We start from the raw sequence: 25,961 nt of genomic DNA, 5'->3' as shown, positions 1-25,961 counted from the left end.
GTGTGTGTGTGTGTGTGTGTGTGTGTGTGTGTGTGTGTGTGTGTGTGAGAGAGAGAGAGAGAGAGAGAGACCCCTGATGTCAACTGGATGGAACCACACTACTCACATGTGTGTCATAGGCCTTATTCTGCTAACAGCTAATGGGGGTTCTCCTTTAGCGCCAGTGGGGAGACGCTGTGCCCTTGGAGCAGGAGGGTCTGAACGGTAGCGCTGCTGTTGCAGTGAAGCTGTGAATGGCCACAGGGCGCAACAGAGTGACAGCCAGGATGTCCTAGATTGCCAGGTTGTTACAGGATATTCCGTCCAGTGGATGCATTGGCTAGCAGCAGCCAGCCATCCCCACACAGGGAGGAGAAGCATTGGTCTGGGTGCTGTGGGTGGCTGTCAGGTCATTTTGGTGGGCAACAGGGCTACTTCTTAGGTACTCTAGATAGAAAAGGAAAGTTATTATTAATTATTATTATTATTATATTTAAATGTACTGGGTTCTTTCTAAGGATCTAGAAAGACAGTTCCTGCCCCAAAGAACTCATAAAAAAAGTTTAGATAGACAGATGGGGAGCTGCAGTATCATGGCGCTTATTTCTTCAGCATGTTCACCAGGACATATGGGGTTAAATAAAGGAGGAGGGTTAGCTCAGTGGTTTGAGCATTGACCTGCTAAACCCAGCGTTGTGAGTTCAATCCTTGAGGGGGCCACTTAGGGATCTGGGGCAAAATCAGTACTTGGTCCTGCTAGTGAAGGCAGGGGGCTGGACTTGATGACCTTTCAAGGTCCCTTCCAGTTCTAGGAGATAGGCTATCTCCATTAATTTAAATTTATTGTCTGTATTGTAGTAGTGTTTATAGGCTTCAGTCAGGATCAGGGGCCCATTTTGTCAAGTGCTGTACAAACAAAAATAAGAGAGAGTCCTTGCTACAAATGTAAACAGAGAGCTTAAGAGCCCATGAGGGGCAGCAGGCAGAAAAAACACAAACCCTGCCACTCTCTCTTCCAGGGGATCATTTATTTGGTGGGGAATTTTCTATTTATTTTAGAGGCATAGTGGCCCGATTGATTAGGCACTGGACTGGTGCTCAGGAGACCTAGTCTTGTCTGGGCCCTCGAGATGCTACGGCAATAATAACAATATTTATTTAGTTTGGATGGTCCAGTGGTAGAAACTGTGATTGTTCATAGGGATTCTGTTACGAACCCCAAGTGAAAGTGGTACTTGCACACCTGGAAGTGATAGGATCCTGCCCTGGGTTTTTTTTTATTTAGTGTGATTTTACTCTGAAAAGTGACTGTAAAAATGGAGAGTTTAATCTGGTTCCTGCCTTTAACTCTCTCCTCTCCACGGTGCCCAATTGTCACATCTGGAGAAGAGGAGAATGTCTCATCATACTTCTCAAATGTCCCTCATAGGAGGTGTGTTACTCATTTTAGTCCCAAAGCTACCCACTTTCCCTACAAATTTGCAACCCCCTCCCTTATACTGTTGAAAATTATTTACCTAAGAAACAAAGAACTATTAAGATGCAGTTTACAGTCAGTTATTTACATTAAAGGAAGGGATCGACCAGCATTTTCAATTTCCTGCATGAACCATTTTTAGTGTCCTTCATTTTGGGTCTTGGTCACACATTGTGTCTCACAATTCAGCCGTGGCAAGTTGAGATGTATGGGTCTCTGCCATTTGTTCTGCAATTCCTAAGCATGAATGGAAAATAATTAATTGCTCTTCCTGATTTAATTACAGCATGACTTCAGTTGCACGGCAAGACCCTCAAAAGAAGAGCAAACAGAAGTCTGGTAGTGTCTCTGAGATAATTATTGCTGGTGAGGGCATAAGCTCCTCTCCAAAGGTTGAGAAGAACCTAACCTTGCAGCAGGAGAAATCTCAAACAGTCCAGCCGGTTGCTGTCAGGAAGGGAACACAGCCTGGTCTGAAGAGAGAACTAAGCTCCTTGTGGGTTCAGGAGAAGTTTCAGGCTGTAAAAAGGCTAAAATCCTCTTTCTCTTCTCCTGAAATAGCCACTGTCCCTCCCTCAGGGAGAGATCTCTCAGCTGTGCTTGAAGAAATCCAGGTTATCAAGGGGACGTTGCAGGTACTTTCAGACTCATCAATGGAAATTAAAGCCAAGCTCTCCAAAGTTCACAGTGAAATCTCACAGATCAACATGTTGATGGAGAAAAATGAATCAGGAATCAGCCAAGTTGGAGACCAAGTAAAGATTCAAGTCACTAAACTGGAGGCCAGCTCTCCAGATATGAAGACGCAGCTCTGTCTTGCAGACAAACAGGACCTCACCCTACAGCAGGAGCAGCAGAGGTCTGTAACGCAGGAGTCCGGTGCAGCTGCAGGAGAAGTGGTGGAGCAACACGGTGTCCAGAATCAATGGGACCTCGCTCTTTGGCAAGGGAAGACGAAACCTGAAACAGCAGGGCTCCTGATAACAGGAGACTGGACAAGCTTGCAAACTCAACAGAACTCCGCCCCACTACCGCAGGAGGAAGGCAATGGTCACGTATGAATGTTCTCCATTTATTACAGCTTCCTTCCCACTTACACCATCTGGGCCATACCACAAGCTAATCCCAAGCAACCAGGTCTCTCTGTCTATTTATGCCACCCAATCCAGTTCTCTGCATATTTCACCTACAGAATCTGGGCTTCGTTGTACACTTATCCTACACAATCTGGCTCTCTCCACATATTTTTTCTACCTGATCTGGGCTTCTCTGAACCACCACCCCACCCAGACCGGGCCTCTGGGCAGACTTATCCCACTTGACCTATGCCATATGAAACAAGCTAGCAAAGGCTTAGGCCAATGCTTTCAAATGTTGACGCCTAACGCTAGGCCCGTAAATCCATATGTAGACACCTACTTAAAAGGCCATAAGCTCAGACATGCTGAAAACCCAACAGTCCTCACTGAACTCAATAGAGGCTGGGTTCTGTGCATCTCTGAAAACCAAACCAATTAGGTGTTTAAATATGATCTGACATGCCTAACTTTATTATTACTAGTATGTGTATTACTGTAGCACCTAGGAGCCCTAGTCATGGACCCCACTGTGCTAGGCACAGTATAAACAGAGAATAAAGACAATCCCTGCCATCAAAGAGCTCCTACCATCTAAGGAATCCATGTTTGAAAATTTTGTCCTGAGGAAACCTTGCAATCTGCTGGGTGATTCAAGTGACTTAACCTCTAAGGAGCCCTAGTGAGGGACTGGTCTTTGGCCAGATTCCTCTTGCTTTTAGTCTCCCCAGTACGCGTGGCATCTAGAACTGTGCCATCAACAAAAGGCTTTATCCTGTTTATTTCAGAGTGGCAAAGAGCATATTAGTCTGGTCTCACTTACTGACCTGGTGCTGACAACTGTAGCCAGTCTGAAGGACTCTGACAACGCCAATGAAGCAGCCACAACAACACTGGCTGCAATTCTGGAGGACCATAGGGCTGAGATGAAGGAGAAGGTAAGAGGGCAGGAGCTGTGAGTGGTGGAAATTCTCTCTGCTGGGGGCAGTGAATGGACCTTCTTTGTGAGTTTGTATAGTGACTTTGCCATAATGTAACAGGTGGACCAAAACTGCTCATGTTCTTAATCGTATCCACATCCGTATTATTGCAGTGTCCCTCTACTAGGCATTAAACTAATCATCTGTGTCTTCATTGCAATAGTGGGCTATGTGCTGCTGTATTAATGAGCTGCCGGTATGAACTTGTGGATCAAGTCATCTTCAGGAAAGATGCTCTCTGTCACAGTTCCTCCCAGTCCAGGGCTCCTTCATACCCGTCTTGTCCTTCTTACTCTTCTCCGGGGCTTCATGCTCACTCCATGGGTTCTAATTCTGTCAAATTTGTTATTATAGTCTCTGTACCTTTTTGCCCTGTGTATCACATCTGTCTGAGTTACAGTATCAGCTCCACAGAGCAGGGACCATGTCTCGCTATGTATTACATAAAGCCCCAAATACACATGCCCTATAAATAACTACAGATATGATTAACGAGAATTCAGTTCCCACCACCAAGAAGAAGTGAATCTTTGAGTGTCTTTTCTTTTGCTCCAGGTGTCAGACATTGTGGATGGCATCTATCTCCAGATAAACAACATCCCAGAGGGCAGTGCCAGGCGGGCAGCTCTCAGGGTGGTGTGTTCACTGGCTGAGGAGTACCCAGAGGAGGTGGTCTCAAGCCTTCTGAGACACTCGCTCCCATGCGACAGGTAATTGCATTAATGCATAGCCCCTTTCTAGCGCCTTTCACGTGAGGATCTCAAAGCACTCTATAAATTGCAATGACTTCAGCCTCACAACCTTTCTGTGAGGTAAGTCAGTACTGTCCTCATTTTACAGACTGGGAAATTTAAGAGAGGTAAAGTGACTTGCCTAAGGTCAGGCACTGGGAATAAGACCTAGGAATCCTGACTCTCATTCCCAGTCTGCATGGGTGATGGGTGCTTGTTTGTGCTGGTGCCAGAGATGAAGAAGGAAGGAAGCTCCTTTCATTTTATAGTTGAACTCTGGGTCAACAAGACATAAACCGTGGCTCTAGGGGCCCATGTTGGTCTTTGGGGCCCTACACATGGCTCTGATGAACCTGGTGGGTCTGATCAGAGCTCTGTCTCAGTTTGATGGTGCAAAACTTCCACTGGGTTTTGATTTTACAGACCCAAACCCAGCCTAGTTCAGATCCAGCTCCCATCACTCCGAATGGGGAGCGATGGTTCTGTTTTTGTCTCATCCCCTGTCATCCCTGCATTTCTTCCTGTTTCCTGATGGGACACATTCCGAGCAGATTCCCTCTGTGCTGTGGGCCTCCCCTGGGACCATGTTTAGGGGCCTGGCTTCATGTTAGGCCTCACAAGTGCAGTCAGACCCTGGAAAGCGAGTTCAGGAGAAACTTCTCCATGCAGAGGGTGATTAATGAACACAATGGAGCACAGATACCATGGTGATGGGGGCTATATAAGAACCTAAATAGAAGAGAGTGGTGAAGGTCTGATCGGTGTGCCTACATTTCTGAATTTTCAGCAATGCTGCTGAGCTGTGGAAGGGCCTGTGCAGAAACCTAGAAATCAACGCCAAAGTTATGTGGCAGCTGCTCAGAGAGCTGAAACAGAGACCCCAACTCCAGGAGGGCAGCTGCAGCTCTGGTGATGGAGCCTCCCTCACTCCACTGGCTGTGAGTAATCAAACCAACAGGACTTCCCATTCCAGAGAAAGGGAGCAGCTCTGTATCCTCCTTCATGTTTACCAGCAGCATGTCAGAGTACTGAGGGATGATGCTGGTGACACACCTGGGGGGGAATAGTGTGTATGGGTTCCATATGTGCCTGATGACACTCTGAAAGTCTCCCTGTCTTTTGTACGTTACCTTCCACCATGACTTTTTACCATGACCACCCCTTCTGACAGAAGACTGGATGAGACACATTTAGAGGAAAAGCAAGTTCTTAACCCACCAGAGGGGTCAATGGCAGAGCAACATGCAGCATCGTCTGTTTCCCAGGGTGAAGCACTCTGCCTCCTCACAGCCCCTTCTATGGTAGGCTAAATTTCCCGGTTGAACACGTGTCTAGGTGGGCTTAATGATAATCCTTCTTACTGGCAGGGCCCTACTGCAGTGATTCCATTTTGCCTTTGCAATTGGGACACAGTTTAACGAGCCTGTTTATTGTAACTGTAAGTAGGGTAACAAAGCTTTTTCTTTGCCAAGATCATGAAGTAACATGTAGTAACTTGGGAAATGTGGTCTAAATGAAACTACTATAAGGTGGATGCACAACTGGTTGAAAGACTGTACCCACAAAGTAGTTACACCAAGCGGGGAGGATGTATCTAGTGGGGTCCATCGGGGTCAGTCTTTGGTCCGGTACTAGTCAATATTTTTATTAATGACTTGGATAATGGAGTGAAGAGTATGCTTATTACATTTGCAGATGATGCCAAGTTGGGAGGGGTTGCAATCACTTTGGAGGACAGGATTAGAATTCAAAATTATATTGACAAATTGGTCTGAAATCAACCAGATGAAATTTAATAAAGACAAAAGCAAAAAGTAGTACACTTAGGAAGGGAAAATCAAATGCACAACTACAAAATGGGAAATAATCGTTTAGGTGGTAATACTGCTGAAAAGGATCTGGGGATTATAGTGGATCACAAATTGAATGAATCAACAGTGTGATGCGGTTGAGAAAAAGGCTAATGTTCTGGGGTGTTGTGATCCTAAGCACCCTGTATTCACACCCTACAAACTATGGTAATAATCTTTGTACAAAATATGGCTGGTGAGGTATCATTTGAAAACTAATAAGTCATTGATCATTAATATTCTTGCGTGATGTATGCACATGGTGTGTATTAAGAGTTATGAATGTATGCTGGAATTATTACTAATGTGTGTTTAAACCAGGCATGTCAGGGGGAGTTGGTAAAGAGGTCTGCCTTAGACAAAGGAATGTGTACTTGCTTCTCTGACCCGCCCGGTCATCTGACTGAGACAATGAAGGTCATTTTTACATACCAGGTAAACAAGACTATCAAGCAAAGAAGAGGGGGAGGAGACAGTGTGGCATCTACACTCAGCCAGAAAGAGAAGCGTGGTTTGGGTTTTAGCTTTCAAAGAATACATTGCAAAGGTTTATTGGTCTATAAAGACAGGGGCTGAACCTAAAATGATAAGTAATTGAATCAACTGCTGTTCTACAATATTACTGTATTATAATATTGGGTGAGGTATTTTCTGGAACGTAATGGCACATGAGTGATTAATATCACTGTGAAATGTCTGTATTACACTGTATGAAGAAATATGGATACTCAATGATATTATGAAGTAAAGTCTGTGGCCAAACAGCGAGAAATGGGTTCCCTCCCAGAAAGGAGAGAAGGTAGCTATCTATATAAATTAAGCATGGTGGAATCAAATCAATGGAAGCCCCATTTACATCAGAGGAATGGGAAGCCCACAGGAAGGGAAAAACAGCATGAGGGTATCCTGCCTTTGCAAACAAAGTCACCGAACTTTGGAAGATATGAGCAAAGACAGAAGCCATCTTTGGCATCCATCGCTAAACAGACACAAGGGAACAGAGCTCTTGCAAGCTGAGAAAGATGGGTCTGTCAGTCCAGAGGTGGCTGAAATCTCTGAAAACTGAATAAAAGTGAGAAACCATCTTGAACAAAGCCTGCACCTTGCTAGATTAAGTTTTAGACTTTTAGATACGTGTTTTCACTTTGATTTGCTTGTAACCCTTTCTAAGGGTATGTCTACACTACGAGGGTAATTCGATTTTACTTAAATCGAATATGTGGAATCGATATTGCAAAGTCGAACGTGTGTGTCCACACTAAGGACACACTAAGGACAGTAATTCGACTTTGTGAGTCCACACTAACGGGGCGAGCGTCGATATTGGAAGCGGTGCACTGTGGGCAGCTATCCCACAGTTCCCGCAGTCCCCGCTGCCCATCGGAATTCTGGGTCGAGCCGCCAATGCCTTCTGGGTAAAAAAAATTTGTCGTCATCCGTCCGTCACTAACGCCCTCCCTCCCTCCATGAAAGCGCCGGCGGGAAATCAGTTCGCGCACTTTTCTGGTCAGTGACAGCGCGGACGCCACAGCACTGCGAGCATGGATCACGCTGCGACCATCGCTGCACTTGTGGCCGTTCTCAACACCTCGCAGCTTATCATACACCTTTCCCTGAGGCAGATGCAGAGAAATCGGGCGAGGAGGCTACGGCACCGCCGTGAGAGCCTGAAGTCGGAGAGTGGCACAGAGCTGTCAGAAACCACGAGCCCCAGCGCCCAGGACATCACGGTGGCAATGGGGCATGTGGATTTTGTTGAACGGCGATTCTGGGCCCGGGAAACAAGCACGGACTGGTGGGACCGTATAGTGCTTCAGGTCTGGGATGAATCCCAGTGGCTGCGAAACTTTCGCATGCGGAAGGGGACTTTCCTCGAACTTTGTGAGTTGCTGTCCCCTGCCCTGAAGCGCAAGGACACCCGCATGCGAGCAGCCCTCACTGTCCAGAAGCGAGTGGCCATAGCCCTCTGGAAGCTTGCAACGCCGGACAGCTACCGGTCAGTCGCGAACCACTTTGGTGTGGGCAAATCTACCGTGGGGGTTGTTGTCATGCAAGTAGCCAAGGCAATCGTGAAGGTACTGCTCCCAAAGGTAGTGACCCTGGGAAACGCGCAGGTCATCATAGATGGCTTTGCCGCGATGGGATTCCCAAACTGCGGTGGGGCTATCGATGGTACTCACATCCCTATCCTGGGACCGGACCACCAGGCCAGCCAGTACATCAATAGAAAGGGCTACTTTTCAATGGTGCTGCAAGCACTGGTGGACCATCGGGGACGGTTTACAAACATCTACGTCGGATGGCCGGGCAAGGTTCATGACGCTCGTGTGTTCAGGAACTCTGGTCTGTTTAGACGGCTGCAGGAAGGTATTTACTTCCCAGACCACAAAATAACTCTTGGGGATGTGGAGATGCCTACAGTCATCCTCGGGGACCCAGCCTACCCGCTAATGCCCTGGCTCATGAAGCCCTATACTGGCACCCTGGACACAGAAAAAGAACTGTTCAACTACCGGCTGAGCAAGTGCAGAATGGTAGTGGAGTGTGCTTTTGGCCGTCTCAAAGGGAGATGGAGAAGCTTACTGACTCGCTGTGATCTCAGTGAAACCAATATCCCCATCGTTATTGCAGCTTGCTGTGTGCTCCACAATCTGTGTGAGAGCAAGGGGGAGACCTTTATGGCGGGGTGGGAGGTTGAGGCAAATAGCCTGGCTGCTGATTACGTCCAGCCAGACAGCCGGGCCATTAGAAGATCCCAGCGGGACGCCCTGTGCATCCGGGAGGCTTTGAAAGCTAGGTTCCTGAGTGAGCAGGGCAACCAGTGACTTTTCAGTTTGTGGACAGAAAAGCTGAACCTGCCCCCGTTTCTTTACCCAGTTCATTTTGACTATCCTCTCCAGTTACATACCCCCTTCACCCCCTTCCCCTTCCCAAAAAATAAAATCATTTCGATTTTGTTAATGAACACCGTTGTCTGTGTTGCTGTTTTCGCGGGAATATTTTAAACCGGGGACGCAGACTGTGGCGGGGGGCGGGTTCAGTGTTCTGATGCAAATGATGCTTCTAAACTCCCGGAATGCCAGGCTCCGCACTGGTGGACTGGTTATTTCAATGGAGAACATGAAAAACACCTCCCAGACTGACCAGGGTAACCAGTGACTGCACTGTGTATGTGTCCTGATGCTGGACCTGACACCGCCTCTGTACCCTGCTAAAGGTCACTGTCCTGCCCAATTACCAAGCCCCTTCCCCCCCTCCAGACAGACTCTCCCTCAAAAGAACCTGACTGAAACAGTAATGGAGAGAAACAAACATTTTATTGCGAACCAGACATGAAACGTGGGGGGTGAAACTTGGACGGGGGCTTGTGTGAGGTGGGTAGGAAAGGACTTATGAAATTTTGGGGAATGTCAGCCTTCTAGTGCTAGAGCAGTCTGCAGGGGTTGACTGAAAGTTTTAACGGCCCTTGCCGCCCCTCCTTCTTTGGAGTTTGGGTGAGGGTGGTGTGGGACTTGGTGGCGGGTGAGGGCGGTTACAGATAGACTGCAGCGGGGCTCTGTCCTCCTGCCTCCGGTCTTGCAGAACATCCACAAGGCGCCGGAGCGTGTCCGTTTGCTCCCTCATTAGTCCAAGCAGCTTTTCAGTAGCCTGTTGGTCCTCCTGACGCCACCTCTCCTCCCGTTCCATGACTGCTCGGTGCATTTGTGACAAGTTCTCCCTCCACTGTGTCTGCTGGGCTGCCTGGGCTCGGGAGCATCCCATTAGTTCTGAGAACATGTCTTCACGCGTCTTCTTCTTCCTCCGCCTAATCTGCGCTAGCCTCTGGGAGTGTGCTGACAGGCTGGGTTGGGAGACAGTCGCAGATGTGTCTGTGTGAATTGTGAAAAGGGAGTGAATTCCTGAGACAGATAAATGAAATTGTATACAAAGAACCTAGTCTTTCTCTGTGAACAAGACCATGCACTGCACCTCTCACATGCGCACTCAGGACAAGGTCGAATTTTCGGCCGTCGCCTTCAGTGCCTGTGGACTTGCGGAGGTCTTGGAGTGTTCAGAGAAGCGTGGCTGGAGACCTGAACTTCTGGAGCGGGCAATAATGGTAAGCCGCAGACTTGTGGCTGCTTAAAACTCCAGCAGTAGCACTGGCCTCCTTTCACATTGAAAGCAATGCCAGTCTCTGCTGCCAGCAATCAGGACAGCATCAACTCTGCCCCTGTCCCACCCCCTCGCGGCTGTCCCAGGGAAAGATCCCTGTATGCTGCCCCTCTCCCTCCACCGCGTGGCTGTAAAGCAGTCCCAATACTAACATTCCCCTCCCTAATTCAAAGCAGGGCGTCATGAGCGACATCACCCTCCTGAGGATCCCGGACACCCAGAGAGAACGCATGCTGCGGGAAAGCATGCAGAAACCGGGGCCGTATGCCGCCATGCTATGTCGGGCCATGATCCCGGAGTACTTGATTGTGGCGTGGAGGGGGCATGTCTGCTACCACGGAGGGCCCACTAAGATCGCCCTACCCCGGAACCTGATCAACAGGCTTGAGCTCTACCTCCACGAGACCTACGAGGAGTTCTCCTACGAGGATTTCTCGTCGATCCCCGGCCACATTGACCGGATTTTCGCGTAGGTGCACTGGGACTATGGAGTGGAGCGTCTTGGGCCTGGGAATCATGGAGTAACGGACATTGTGAAAATTTTTTAAAACACTTGGGACTAAATTGAGAAGAGCCTAAGACAGAGAAATCATGAAAACCCATTTGTTACCTTTGTAAATATTCCTGTTTTGTACCTGATTATTTTTTTACTAGTTTACAGAACTTTTATAAATGTACATTGTTAATAGTATAAATATTACCGTTCTGTTTTAAATAAATGTTTACATGTTTACAGCACTTACTGCTTGATCCTTCCCCTGATTCTGTGTCCGGGGTAAGGGATGGGGACGGTTGGTACGGGATCTCGGTAAGGGTGATGAAGAGCTCCTGGCTGTCGGGGAAATCAGCGGTGCCAGCGCTGTCGACTGCCTCGTCCTCCTCATCTCCTTCTTCATCTTCCCCGTCCGCTGTCATGTCCGACGAGGAACCGGCCGCGGACATGATCCCATCCTCGGAGTCCACGGTCAGGGGTGGGGTAGTGGTGGCGGCCGCTCCCAGGATGGAATGCAGTGCCTCGTAGAAACGGGATGTGTGGGGCTGGGATCCGGAGCGTCCGTTAGCCTCTTTGGTTTTTTGGTAGCCTTGTCTCAGCTCCTTGATTTTCACGCGGCACTGCGTTGCATCCCGGCTGTAGCCTCTCTCTGCCATGGCTTTGGAGATCTTCTCGTAGATCTTAGCATTCCTTCTTTTGGAGCGCAGCTCTGAAAGCACGGACTCATCGCCCCACACTGCGATGAGATCCAAGACTTCCCGATCAGTCCATGCTGGGGCCCTCTTTCTATTAGATTGCACGGCCATCTCTGCTAGAGAGCTCTGCATAGTTGCCACTGCTGCTGAGCTCCCCTCGATGTCCAAAGAGGAACTGAGATTCAAACTGCCCAGACAGGAAAATGAAAATGAATTCAAATTTTCCCGGGGGTGTGGCTGGTCAGAGCATCCGAGCTCGGACTGCTGTCCAGAGCGTCAACAGAGTGGTGCACTGTGGGATAGCTCCCGGAGCTATTACCGTCGATTTCCATCCACACCTAGCCTAATTCGATATGGCCATGTCGAATTTAGCGCTAATCCTCTCGTTGGGGAGGATTACAGAAATCGATTTAAAGAGAGCTTTATGTCGAACTAAATGGCTTCCTGGTGTGGACGGGTGCAGGGTTAATTCGATATAACGGCGCTAAAGTCGACATAAAAGCCTAGTGTAGACCAGGCCTAAGTTTATTCCTTTTACCTGGCATCACTTAACCTCTGTCCTCTTGTTAATAAATTTGTTTTATTTTTTACTATAAACCAACTCAGTGCTGTGTTTACAGGGAAGGGTGTATTTACCTCTGTCAAGTTAATAAGCTGTGATGTGATTTTGTGTCTTTAGAAGAACAAACTAACCTTTTCATGTCTGGACTGTCCAGGATGGGGTTGGGCATTGCAGAGCACACGGTTTTTGCCTTCCCTTTTGAGTCTTTCTTCTTGGGCAGACAGGCCATGAAGAGGAGGAGTCCTGTTTGCCTTCCTCCCCACCTTAAATAGGATTTACATAAGGTGGGAATCCTTTGTTTCCCAAACTTGACCCCCCTTCCCTTACAGTGGAAAGTTACAAGAAGTCCCAGGTAATGTTTTAGTATCAGGTGACAAGACCACCTGACTGTGTAGGATCACAGCATCCATGAGTCAACGGCAGTATGGAGAGTCCCCAGGAAGGCCAAGCCTTTCACAGTCTATTGTCCTCGCTGATGGGCCATCCGCCCTGTCTGGCTTTTCCATTGTTGTACCTGAAGTGTTAGCAGTGGGTGTCACCCAAAGTACCATAGTTGAAATACAGATACATAGTCAATATTCCTAACTTCAGATACAGAAATGATACAGGCATACAAATTGGATAATCGCATTCAGTAAATCATAACCTTTCCAATGATATCTCACATGAGCCATCTTGCATAAAGTATATTTCAGTTATGTCATACTCATATCATAAGTGTATTTTCATAAAGAATATGGAAGAACACGTCACACGGGGATGAACGGTTCTCCATGTCCACGGAAGGTAGGACAAGAAGTAATGGGCTTAATCTGCAGCAAGGTGAGCTATTAGCTTTCTAACTCTAAGCTCTGGAATAGGGTTCCCAGGGAGGCTGTGGAACCCCCATCACTGGAGGTTTTCAAGACCAGGTTGGACAAGCACCTATCAGAGGTGAGCTAGGTTTACTTGGTCCTGCCTCAGCAAGGGGGACTGGACTTGATGGCCTCTCCAGTTCCTTCCAACCCAAAATTTCTATGATTCTATGTAGGGGAGACAGAGGATTTAGAGTTAGATTTGTTTCTTTTACCTTCTTCAGGCAACCAGAGCCCTGTCTGAGATGCTTACTATCTATGTATGCATTGGAGCAATGCGGGGCTTCTACCCCCAGCTATTCCTAGCCCTGCTGACTCAAGTTCACTACCTGGTGAACCTGCCGGGCTACAGTGAGGTCACCAGAAGGGAGTGCGGCCAGCAGAACAGGCTCACGACAGCCAACCATGTGAGGTAATTATGGAAAAAAGCAGATGCTAATGAGGCAAGTAACCACATGGGTGGTTCCTTGTGGCAGGGCTTGGGCAGAACCTACTGAAGGCTTGCATGTGAACACAAATCACTCTCTGGAGGAGGGGGGTCCTGTTGAAGGGGCTCTGGCTTAACTCAGATGGACACAAACCTAGTAAAAGTCTCTATCTGCTTCCCTTCCATGTGGCCTTACAAGCAATAAACTCCAGAATTTAACAAACCATGCAGGGTAGCTCCTATGCTTCCTCCAAGCGTCCTTTCTTGGCTTCTGATCAATAACAAACCCGTTTTTAAAGATGATGCGCTTAAAGAGCCTCAGCTGCACCTGAATGGCTCCCAGCTTGTCGGGCTTCCCTGAGCTGCCTCTGAACCCTGGCTGGGACTAACCCCCCCAAGCCCCATGTCACTCTCTGGCTCAGCAGGGCCTCATCTGATGGACACCACTGGGATGGCTATGGCAGGGCTTTTGGATCCCCAACAGGGTGGCACCAATAGACCCATAAGCCTGATGTGAGGTTGAGTCATCCCTGAACCAGAGCCCGACTAAGCCCCATGCGGTGATGAGTTATTCCCATGTGAGGCTCCAGCCAATCCACAAGCCAGGAGCTGGGCTGATGAGTCTCAGGGCAGGTATATAAGCCTCACGGGAGAGACGGCACCTCAGTCTGCTCAACGTCACTTCATGGCTTGGAACTCTCCCCTGCCTGCTAGTTGTGACAGACTCCTCAGGCCTTAGCCTGCTCCAGCCCTGCGCCAATTCCAGGCTTGTTCCCACTTCTGCTCCAGCCCTGTCCTTGCTGTGGCCTAGCTCCCAGTCCTACGCTTGCCTTGTTCGGACTGTGCTCTTGACTCTTGATTTCAGCTCTGGCTCCAGCTCCTGGCCCAACTGCCACCATGCTGATCACTAGACCCAACTGCCACTACTCCAACCACTAGGTCTGACCATTCAGGTCTCAGTTTCTGACACCCTATAGGGGTTATATCACTGTACACTGTTCCTCTCCACACACCAGGCGGGGCCCAGTTACGAAGGGAGTGGCTGTGTTTCTACCCTCATAACAACGCACAACACTATAGGAAAATAAAGAGGCAGTGTTGCCTTGTACATCAAAGATGTATACCCTTGTACTGAGGATGAGCTAGAAGTGGGAGGCAGACCTGTTGAAAGTCTCTAAGTAAGGATAAAAGGGGTAAAAACAAGGGTAATGTCCATTATTGACCACCTCACCAGGAAGAAGAGACAGATGAGGCTTTTTTTAAACAACTAACAAAATCATCCAAAGCCAGGACTTCAACTACCCAGACAGCTATGGGGAAAATAACACAGCAGGGCACAAATTATCCAACAAGTTCTTGGAATGCATTGGCGATAACTTTTTTGTACAGAAGGTGGATAAAGCTACTAGGGGAGAGGCTGTTCTAGATTTGATTTGGACAAATAGAGAGGAACTGGTTGAGAATCTGAAGGTGGAAGGCAGCTTGGGTGAAAGTGATCATGACAGAGTTCATGATTCTAAGGACTGGTAGGAGGAAAAACAGTAGAATAAAGACAATGGACTTCAAGAAGGTAGATTTTAGCAAACTCAGAGAACTGGCAGGTAAGATCCTGTGGGAAGCATGTCTAAGGTCTTGTCTTCATTACGGGGGTAAGTTGTCCTAAGTTATGCTACTCCAGCTGTGTGAATAATGTAGCTGAAGTCGATGTAACTTAGGTCGACTTGCCCCGGTGTCTTCACTGCACTGAGTCGACAGGAGATGCTTTCCAGTCGACTTCCCTTACTCTTCTTGGAGAGCTGGAGTACCGGGGTCGACAAGAGAGTGCTCTGCCATTGATTTAGCGGGTCTTCACTAGAGCCGCTAAATTGATCCCTGCTGCATTGATTGCAGCAGTGCCAATCTCCCCATAGTGGAGACCAGCCCTAAGGGGAAAAAGGAGTTCAGGAGAGTTGGCAGTTTTTTAAAGAAACATTAGTAAGGGCACAAGAGAGAACTCTCCCAATGCACAGGAAAAATATGTAAGTATGGTAAGAGACAACCCTGGCTTACCCAGGAAATCTTCAGTGACCTCAAAAAAGAGTCATACAAAAAGTGGAAACTAAGTCGAAGTACAAAGGATGAATGTAAAAAACAAACACAAGTATGTAGGGACAAAATTAGAAAGGCCAAGGCACAAAATGAGATTAAACTAGCTAGGGAGATAAAGGGTAACAAGAAAACATTTTACAAATAAGTTAGAAGCAAGAGGAAGACCGGGACAGACAACAACAGAAAACGAAGCAATGGTCAGAGCATTAAATGCCTTTTTTGCTTCAGTTTTCACCAAAAACTGCAGAGATCGGATTACTAACATAGTGAACATAAGTGTAAATGGGGTAGGATCTGCGGCTAAAATAGGGAAAGAACAAGTTAAGAATTACTTAGACAAGTTAGATGTCTTCAAGTTGGCAGGGCCTACTGAAATACATCCTAGACTACTTCAGGAACTGACTGAGAGATCACTGAACAATTAGCGATTGTTTTTGAGAAACTATGGAGGATGGGAGAGATCTCAGAGGACTGGAAAAGGGCAAATATAGTACTTCTCTATAAAAAGGGGAATAAGGACAACTCAGGGAATTATAGACCAGTCATCTTAACTTAAGTACCCAGAAAGATAATGGAGCAAATAATAAAGCAATCAGTTTGTAAGCACCTAGAAGATAAGTAACAGTCAACATGGATTTGTCAAGGACAAATCATGTCAAACTGATCTAATATTCTTCTTTGACAAGGTAACAAGTCTTGTGTATAAGGGGAAAGCAATAGATGTGACGTATCTCGACTTTAGTAAGGCTTTTGATACTCACATGACCTTCTCATAAGCAAACTAGGGAAATATAGCCTAGACAAACTTACTATAAGGTGGGTGCACAAATGGTTGGAAAAACATACTCAGAGTAGTTATCAATGGTTCACTGTCAAACTGGAAGGGTATATTGAGTGGGGTCCCACAGGCATTTGTCCTGGGTTCAATTCTAGTCAATATCTTCATAAATGATTTGGATAATGGTAGAGAGTGTACACTTTAAAGTTTGTGAATGATACCAAGCTGGGAGAGATTGCAAGCACTTTGGAGGACAGGACACGTATTCAAAATTATTTTGACAAACTGGAGAAATAGGATGGAATTCAATAAGGACAAATGTGAAGTATTATTCTTAGGAAGAAATAATCAATCTCACAAATACAAAATGGGAAATGACTGCCTAGGAAGGAGTACTACAGAAAAGGATCTGTGGGTTGTAGCTGATCACAAACCAGATATAACTCAATAATGTAATACTCTTGCAAAAAAGCAAGCATTATACTGGGATGTATTAGCAGGAGTGTTGTAAGCAAGACATGAGAAGTAATTCTTCCACTCAGCACTGATAAGGCCTCAGCTAGAATATTGTGTCCAGTTCTGGCCACCACACTTTGGGAAAGATATGGACACACTGCAGAAAGACCAGAAGAGAGCAACCAAAATTATTAAAGGTCTAGAAAACATGACCTATGCAGAAAGACTGGTTTGTTTAATCTGGAAAAAGAGAAGACGGGGGGGGGGGGGGATGGACATGATAACAGTCTTCAAGTATGTAAAGTTGTTATAAAGAGGAGAGTAATTGTTTTCCTTATCCACAGAGGACAGGAAGAGGAGTTATGGTCTTAAATTGCAGCAAGGGCGGTTTAGGTTAGACATTAGGAAAACCTTCTTAACGGTCAGGGTGGTTAAGCACTAGAACAAGTTACCTAGGGAGGTTGTGGAATCTCCATCATTGGAGGTTTTTAAGAACAGGTTAGACAAACACCTGTGAGGGGTGGTCTAGCAAACACTGTCTTGCCTAAGTGCAGGGAACTGGACTAGATGATCTACCAAGGCCCCTTCCAGTGTGTGGTGCCCAAGTCACTGAAAATTTCCTAACTCCCTCAAAACTCTTGGAAACCACACTCAATAAAGGCATAGCAGTCAGATGAGTCTGTTACCCAGCTATGCAAAGGGAATGTTGATAACTTAGATCAGTTATCCACTGTGGGGCTCCTTTACCATTTCCTGACCTTACCAAAGCTCCTAAATACTCCAACATCTACACATTGTAGCTAGATGGAAAGAGGCCACTGGGCCCCATTCAGGGCCAAACACCTTTCTGTCTATAGTATTTGTCCCCTGAGCACTGTAATATCCTTCTTTCTTCCAGATAGTTCCTGAGATCTTCCCAGTGCAGGTTCCCTAACTACTTATGGGAGACATTAATCTCTCTCTGCACAGAGAAATTTGTCCTGCAATCCCACACCACCCTTACTCTTCTTTCAGCTCTCATCTACACCCTCTTGTTTTATAGCCAGTTACCAGCTGTGTTATTAGTTACCTTCTGATTTCCCATCCCATCACTATATTTGATAGTCAGGCCCTAGTGGAGATCAGAACCAAGTACTGGAGCAGAGAGCCCAGTGAAACCAGCTCAGAGACGATTAATAAGATAATAATCATGTCACGGAAAGTTCCCAGGGATTATAGGGAGGGACTCAGACAGAGAGGAGGCATTTAATAGCCATATGTTCCATCCACACACCCACCCATATGAATAGAAATTAGATGGATAGGAGCTACTGTGTCACATCTAATCTACCCACTGTGGGTCAGTGCAGAATTAGTCCCTGCAGTTGGTTCTGCAGGCTAATTTTAAATGTCTCAAACTAGGAAGCAATCCCACATTCCCCAGTGTGCCCCTGTGATATCTGTTTCAAACTTATTCTGTGATCTCCCTTCCCAGGGAAAGCAGTGCCCTTTCTTTGCTATACACGCCATGCCTGCAGGGTGTTGATGTCTCAGGTCTATCCTGTCAGACTGCCCATGATGCGATGGGAGTGTCTGTGCAGTGGGGTGAAGGTGGGATTGGGGTTTCAGTTATATCCCAGTATGCTGAATGGGTCAAAATAATCCCTCGTGTAACTCTATAGAAGTTGGCCCTATGTATCTTGGTGCTTATAAACAGGAACTGAGAGGGGTTGTTTTAATTCCATAATCCTGGTCTTTTATTCAATGTAGCTGTGCAGTGGAAGCTCTGAAGGCCCTGCTGATCCGAGATAGAAAAGACATTGTGTTGCCATGGATGGAGAAAGTGGGAGGCTGGGACCTTCTCTCAAGTGCTGAGGGTTACCTGGAAGGGGTCCTTCTGCTGGCTAGGTAGGCAATGAAAGCTTCAAGGGGGGGGAGGGATAGCTCAGTGGCTTGAGCATTGGCCGGCTAAACCCAGGGGTGTGAGTTCAATCCTCAAGGGGGCCGTTATAGGGATCTGGGGCAAAAATCTGTCTGGGGATTGGTCCTGCTTTGAGCAGGGGGTTGGACTACATGACCTCCTGAGGTCCCTTCCAACCCTGATATTCTATGAAGTTCCTCTGGCTACCCTGGGCAGCACTGATTCAGCTCAGACTGCCATCTGTGGCAAACTCCTTTGTTACTGTATATTCCTCCAATAATTATGAGTATATGATTTATATCACAGAGCCATGGTTACACATGCAAGCCACCATCTCTCTGGGCTTCTTGCCAATACCATCCCAAATCTCCGCACTGAGGATGAAGAGAAAACTTTGACAGCCATGGCCTTCTTCGCTGGGGTAAGATGGGTTAGTTGACATGCGTGGCTTGGCTTCTAGGGAGCAGTTTAGCTCCAGACTTCAGTAGCTCAGTGTTGAATGGGGAATTTGCATCAGCAACTTGGTCATCCTCTTATCTGTTCCTTGTCACTGATTCTGGTGGGAGAGGCATGATGAGAGAGCCTATCTTCGGTTGCAGAAGCACTAGTTTTGGATGGGCTAAACCATCAGGTGATACAGGGAAAGCATGAGAGATCACCAAGGATATTTCTCTCCAGGTTTCCTCACTAATTAGATGGCTTGTCTTTTCCCAGTTCTTTGGGGCTGTCTGCACAGAATGGTCCTTCATCTAAAGCCATGAGTTCTAGAGATACTCACTTTCCTGGACTTTTATTTTTGATTTACAGACCAATCCCACTTCTGAGTCCCTTGCCTGGGGACAGCTGTGAGAAAAGCCTATTCACACCTCATGAAATGTGGGTGAGGAGTGAACTGCATTCACACAGGAGTGGGCTGTGAGCTGTAACACTTTGGTCTAGTGTTTTAGTGTGTGAGTGCTGGTGGTTTGTGATATACATGTCAAATTAGATGATCTGGTGGTCCCTTCTGGCCTTAAACTCTATGACTCTAGGAGATTTTATAGCAGAATGCAGGGAATTTTGCCTCTGATATCAATCCAAAGAACACACCTGGAGAGAGAATTCTCTGTTTTCCGCTTGTAATGGACTCACTGTTTTGATTTTAGCTTCTCCGTAGCAAATCTGTGACCAAGCTATTGCCAAAACGAACTATTCTGGGTAGGCTGGAAGAGTGGCGGATAGATCCGAGACCCACTGTCCGCTGGCTAAGTCTGCACGGGCTTGGAAACATGGCACTTCACCGGCAGAAGGTAATAGCAATAAGAGGGACTTCCGTGGGAGCTGCAGATACTCAGCTCCTCTGAATACCAGGCCTTACATTTCTGCAACTAGGCCCCCAAAATTAGAGGCTACTTTTGAAAGCATGTGTATAAGTGACTTGCCCAAGCAAGTCAGTTGTGCAGCTAAGACTAGAATCCAGGAGTCCTGACTTGTTCCAGGCCCATTTCTAGACCATGCTGCGTTAGGTATAGCAGTGACAACTGTCGCTGAATGGTGAATTATCATTATTTTCAGTTATAAAACCAACTCCAGTAATACCAAAACAAGCCTGTAGTGAGCACAACAGAACTGTGTAGCTGGTGTTGAGGGCACTGACACAAATCCTAGGTCTGTGGAAGTAGAACCAGAACTGCTGGATGGTTCATGGCTGAGTGAGTGACATCTGGGAGTGCTTCACCAGGGGTCAATAATGTTCCAGGAAGGTGACAAAGAGCTGTCAATACCCTGCATCCAGCTAAAAGAAAGCGAGTCTCTGAATCCTGGGAGGGACCATGCTCTGAGCACCCTCTATCTTCAGTCTGCTGGTTACATTGTGCAGTGACTGGAGAGCATGAGTCAGTATTCCATCTCTTCTGATGAGCTTCTTTTCTGCAGGTGAAACAGCTCCAGGCTCTCCTTCCCGCCATCCTGGTGGGTTTGAACGAGACACACGAGAGGCTTGTTAGGGAGGCCATCGCCACTCTGGGAAGTATTCTCAGACACCACAGGGACAGAGTGAACATCAGCTCCATCTGTGTTCGGATTGTGAAGACGCTTCGGCCCTTCCTGGATGACGTAAGGCAACAGGAAGAGGGAGGTTCCTATGTGCATGGAGGAGGAGCTGGTTACTGCTGCCAGGGAAAAGCAGTAACCTTTGTGAGAACCTCCTTTTTTAATCCCTTCGATTCTTGGTTCCTCCTGCTTTCCCCGATCCTGAGCTAAGTTTTCATTCAGTGGATCCTGCTGGGCCTTTATTAAGTAGCAGTACAGATCCACTTATAGCCATGCTTATTAGGGTCGGCTTTGGGATGCTCTGTCAGAAGTAAAGTTCATGTCCTATCGCAGTCAAGCTCAATAGGGCAATATCTAGTCTGTGACCCATCTGCAAAATGGGGTTACTGATATTTCCTGACCTCCCAGGGTACTGTGAGGTCATATTCTATATTGCTTGTGAGGTGCTCAAAAACTAGTGACGAACACCATAGAAAAGCCTGTAAATAAGTGATCCGTAGGGAAGATTCTGATGTCCTCCTCTAGTCAGAGGTATACTCTCTGCTATAACCATGATCTGCAGCTCACAATACTACAGAATCGACATTGGCCTTCCTCATTACAGGAGGAAATGAATGCTCGGGCTACAGCAAACCCAGACATTTGAAACTCAACCAGTCTATAGACTGCATTCTCCATCAGGCATATGGCTCCCCATACAGGGTCTCCCATGAGAATGGGGACTTCTGTCGATGGTTGATTGGGTGACTGAGAGTGAATATTTCTATTGATTCTGATCTAGAAGGGCAGCTTGATTTCCCCCTAGCAATCTTTGGTGAGCGAATGGACCCTGAGACCAGAAAGATAATATGGCAACACTATCTGGAGGTTCAAATTTTATCTGATACTCAAGCAGTATGCTGCCGAATATGGAAGATGTAATCCACTGGAAGAAGCAGGATTATGATGTTCTATGTGTTATGCAGCAGGATGTGCTGCTGATTTAACAACACCCTCCCCACAATGAATTGCCAACTAAGTTTGGCCCCAGGACCTTCTGTGCCACAGCACAGGTCTCTACCACTTGAGCAAATGGAGTAATTTAACTAGCTGGTAGCAGTAGTGGGTTGTTATCCTCTAGTGGCCCAACCACTAGAGAAGGACATGGCACAGACTCTGCCATTACGTTACAATGACATGGTGTTAGCAGGGTGTGCACCTCTTGTATAGAGATGCCTGAAACTTAGAGCAGAGAACTTCCAACACCTACATATGAAACTGTAGTGGGAAGGAACTGCCATTTCCTCAATCCACCTCATTGGATAAAGAGCCATTCTTTCTCCATAGGCAGGCTAGCCACAGTTATAAAGCCGCAGTCTGAGTCTGTAGTTTCCATTACACACGCTGCTCTGTGCTGAAACAGCTTTCAGTGAGAGCTCCCTCTTTGTGTATTACTCACAGCCCAGAGACAAGGTGCGCTCTTCTGCCATTGGCCTGTTTGGGAACCTCTTAAGTGGTTTGAACCTAAAGTCTAAATCCATCATGCAGGAGCAAGTCCTCAGCAGCTTGGTGCCGTTGCTCCTCCATCTGCACGACCAGGACTGGGAGGTGGTTGAGGTAAGACTTAGCGTCATTTCTCCAGCCCTAAGGAATGACAATTGTCAGTCTCTTCTGCCAGATTCCTCTCTAGATCCATTTCCCAAGGCACAATCTTTTCTGCTTTTTACCCTAACATGTTTCCTATACACATGTACCCAAAGGTAAAAACATTGCTCCTCACGGACACTTCCCGTACCCTTTTAGCCCATGCGAAGAATCAACGCCAGATGCCATTAACGGGAAGGCAGGGACATTAAGCCCACATTGCTAGGTGGCATCTACAAATGCACCTCTCAAAACTTGCGTGCTCATCTGTCTGCAAGTGCAAAACTCTATAAATCAGGTAATTGCAGCCTAAGCACCTCATTTGCATGAATGCATCTGCAAACATCTGCCCACCAAAAATGTGGGAGGAGACCGTAGGACCTCAGGGCCCTGGCTCTGTCTCTCTCTGTGGGATAGGAACACCGAGACTACAAGGGCCAAGGAGAAGGCCATTAACCCTTTCCTTCCCTCTCCTACTTAGTGTAAGTTTTCTTTGTTGGCTTTCAGTGGCTATTGGACAGGATCAACAGCATCTGTCCTTCTGACCTCCCTCTCTCCCCTTTGCCATGCAGAGCTGTGAGTGGACTTTAGCACGATGTAATGACTTCATGGGATGGAAATTGCTGGAGGAGATATTCACCATGGCCCATTATGACAATCAGCAGGCCTTGTGCAAAGTCTGCAAGCACCTGGTACGGGAACAGTGGGCTTCTCTTTGGAATGGGATGATTTGGTGGTGGTGGGGACACGAGTTATCTAATAAATGGCACCATATTTAAAATGACTTGCATCTCCCCCAAGATCTTGCTTTGCAGGCTTAGTGACCCTCCTGTCCACACCTGGCTGCTGCTGTCTTAGATCACGTTGGTGAACTGGAAAGCTTTAAAATCCTTGGTATTTGTGTAAAAGCGATACCTTGAGCAATGCACATAGGCACAGGCAGTGGGAAGGGCACTTGGGGACAATGCAGTGGGAATAGGTAGGTGGCATCAGTGCTGGGGACGAGGCCATGGAGCACTCAGAGGATGGTAGTGATGCTTTTTCCTGTTCAAAAGCTCACTGGCAGGAATTGTCTGCAGCAGAATCACAGACATTAGAAACGGAACGGCGGTATTAGGTGACCCAGCCCCTTCTCCTGACAATGGAGGAATGTCTGTGCTCCATCCAGTCTAGTTTTAAATATTTCAGGTGATGGGTCTTCCACTGCTGCCTTTGGGAGAGTCGTCTACTACCAACTGGCTCCCATCTTCACTGAGGTCCCATAGGACCTCTTTTCCCTCCCCCCAATGCTGTTCTCTGGTGACTCCAGCACCATTCCAAGGGCTTGTCTATACTTGAAACACTACAGTGGCACAGCCATGCTGCTGTAGCACTTTCATGTAGACACTACCTATGCCGACGGGAGGGGTTCTCCTGTTGGAATAAGTAATCCACCTCCCTGAGAGGCAGTAGCTAGGTGGGAAGAATTCTTCCATCAACCTAGCATTGTCCACACCGGGGATTCGGTTGGTTTACCTATGTCGTTCATGGGTGTGGATATTTCAGATTCTTGAGCAACGTGGCTGGGTCGACCCAACTTTTTAGCGCAGACCAGGCCTGAGAGGAGCTTGCTCAGAAGGTGAAAGCTCTGGATTTGAAAGAATTAGTTGCTGGCACCAAAGTTTGACCAGTCTGTTAGCCCACTAGGATCCAGCCTGTGTCTCCTCTTATACCTGTCTCCACTTATACCCTCCTCCCCTTGTTGACCTAGATACAGTATTTCCCTTTCTTCTGCTCCCCAGCCAAGCTTTCTCTAATATTCAGAGAGGTCTCCTCATTCCTCCCTAGGTTCAGCGATACTCAGGGAGAGTCCACGAATTCCTGTCCCAGAGCCAGCACTATCTGAAGAGCGGCCAGGCTCCTGTGAGGAGGGTAGCCAGTATGTTCACAGGTAAACCAAACCAAACCACACACTTGACCTTTGTAAGCAACTTCTATCAAAGCCTTTTTCTGAGCTTCCCTTCCTCTCTCTTGGGGTTTATACAGAACTATAGGAAGCAAGTTACAGCCCTTTCATGCCCCATGCTCTCATCAGAATTCCTCTAACCCCCCCACGATGCTATTCCTGGAATGACTGCTATAGAACAATGCAAATAAGAGAGCGGAGTTAATAATTCACAGCTGATTGTTTATTAGGCACATTTTGCTTTTTTGATCTTTGACCACATTGTGAAATTCTCCAGTGTATTTATGATTCAAAAGGATTTGGAAATAGCTTTAACGGACTAATTCTTGGGCAGCTGATTGTGCAAACTGCAAGTGTTACAATTGAATGTATATACTTGTTCAGCTGTAACTCACCAAACTAATGTAACTGTAACTTTGGGCTTGTCTACACTTACAATGCTACAGGAGTGAAGCTACCTCGCTGTAGCGCTTCAGTGTAGACACTGCCTGTGCTGATGGGAGGGATTTCCCATGGGCGTAGTTAACCCAGCTGCCCGGGAGGCGGTAGGTCAACGGAAGAATTCAAGAAGAAGTTATAATCAAGCATACAATCGGAAAATAGTTTGTGGCCAATATTTGAGATACAATTTGCTTTCTGCTAGTATTTGCCCTGGCTTGAGTGATCACAAATCCTCTGACATTCACCAATGCAACTGAAAGAAAATTAATTTTTGCATTTGACCAAATATTTGCCAGGGTGTCCCATTTGCCCACTTTTAGTAGCTATCCCCTCCTTTGCAAAATAGCCCTTCAGGCATGCTCCAGATTTGGGCCTCCTAGGAGCTTGTGAACTCCTCTGATGACTTGATAAGATGTTGTGAAAACACCTCAATTTGGGGATAGGCCTAAGCAGTAGAAGCTCCCACTGGAGGTTGGGAGAAGTGAGAGGCTAATTATTTTAACCATCTCTCTAGGGTTCATTGTCCATCACATGGATGCTAGCTGCATGAGCGTAGGAGATATGTCCTCCCTGCTCAGTGGTAAGTGAGGATCCTGCCCTTTGAACCAAGCAAATTAATATACCTGGGTGTGTGCATCTAACTGGTCATGTGTCTGTGCCCGACTGTTTCAGGGTATGTGTTTAACCCGAGTGTGTGCCTGTCTGTTTCTGGATGTTTGGGTAACAAATTTGCACATTTAAGGTATTCCTCTAGGCATAGCTGTTTCTGATCACATGGGTAGCATATTTGTGTATCTAAGTTCATGGTCTCTGACTGCGTATTTGCGTATCTCTGTGGGTGATCACGGGTCAGTGCCTGACCTGCTCCTTGTTTCAGCTCTCAGTGATTCGCTGCGTGACCCTGAGCCCTCAGTCTGCAGTGTTGCTTCTGTCTCTATCCAGCAAGTGAAGCAAGTCTCTGAGAATCTGGCTGTGACAAGTGTCCTGATCTCACTGAGGAGGCTATTCTGCTGCGTGACCAGCCAGAACAGAGAGAAACCTTTGTATGAGGACAGCCCCTTTAAAAGAAAGAGATGGCTGGAACTCCAAGATTCATAGATTGTGTGAGAATTAATTCAAAAAGAGTAAGAATAAAACAAGAGACTCCTTACTGGAGGCTTCCATGCCTCTGGGCCTGCATTGGAAAGCACACAAAGAGGAAAAAAATCCCACGCTCTCTGTAGAAGAACTTGTTCCTGGCTCCAGCATTAGAAAAAACTGGCAGAGCTCCTGAGAGGTGAACACAGATCTTACCTCCAGGCAGAAAATTGGACTTATAGCTTCTCTCTCAACAAAGAAAAATAAATTTTGATGCAGTGTGTCATTAACCTGTGGAATTCTCTGCCCCGGTAGGTCAGTGAGCAATACTATGGGGAGACGG

The 25,961-nt window shown here is 47.0% G+C and overlaps 1 protein-coding gene across 1 annotated transcript; it reads left to right on the top strand.

Moving 5' to 3' along the window:
• Positions 1-1,737: 1,737 nt before the first annotated feature.
• MROH6 (maestro heat like repeat family member 6) lies at positions 1,738-25,961 on the top strand (the record flags this gene model as incomplete). Its single annotated transcript, XM_026659992.1, has 14 exons — positions 1,738-2,511; positions 3,321-3,470; positions 4,068-4,222; positions 5,031-5,181; positions 13,077-13,264; positions 18,351-18,488; positions 18,808-18,922; positions 19,647-19,790; positions 20,416-20,595; positions 21,973-22,128; positions 22,728-22,847; positions 23,983-24,085; positions 25,056-25,121; positions 25,419-25,961. Coding segments are annotated over 14 exons (2,661 nt in total), but the record flags the coding sequence as incomplete, so codon positions are not given.

This window comes from Terrapene carolina, unplaced genomic scaffold (assembly GCF_002925995.2).
Source record: "Terrapene carolina triunguis isolate 2854851 unplaced genomic scaffold, T_m_triunguis-2.0 Scaffold58, whole genome shotgun sequence".
Lineage (NCBI taxonomy): Eukaryota > Metazoa > Chordata > Testudines > Emydidae > Terrapene > Terrapene triunguis.
This window is presented reverse-complemented; position numbering and strand designations above follow the sequence as displayed.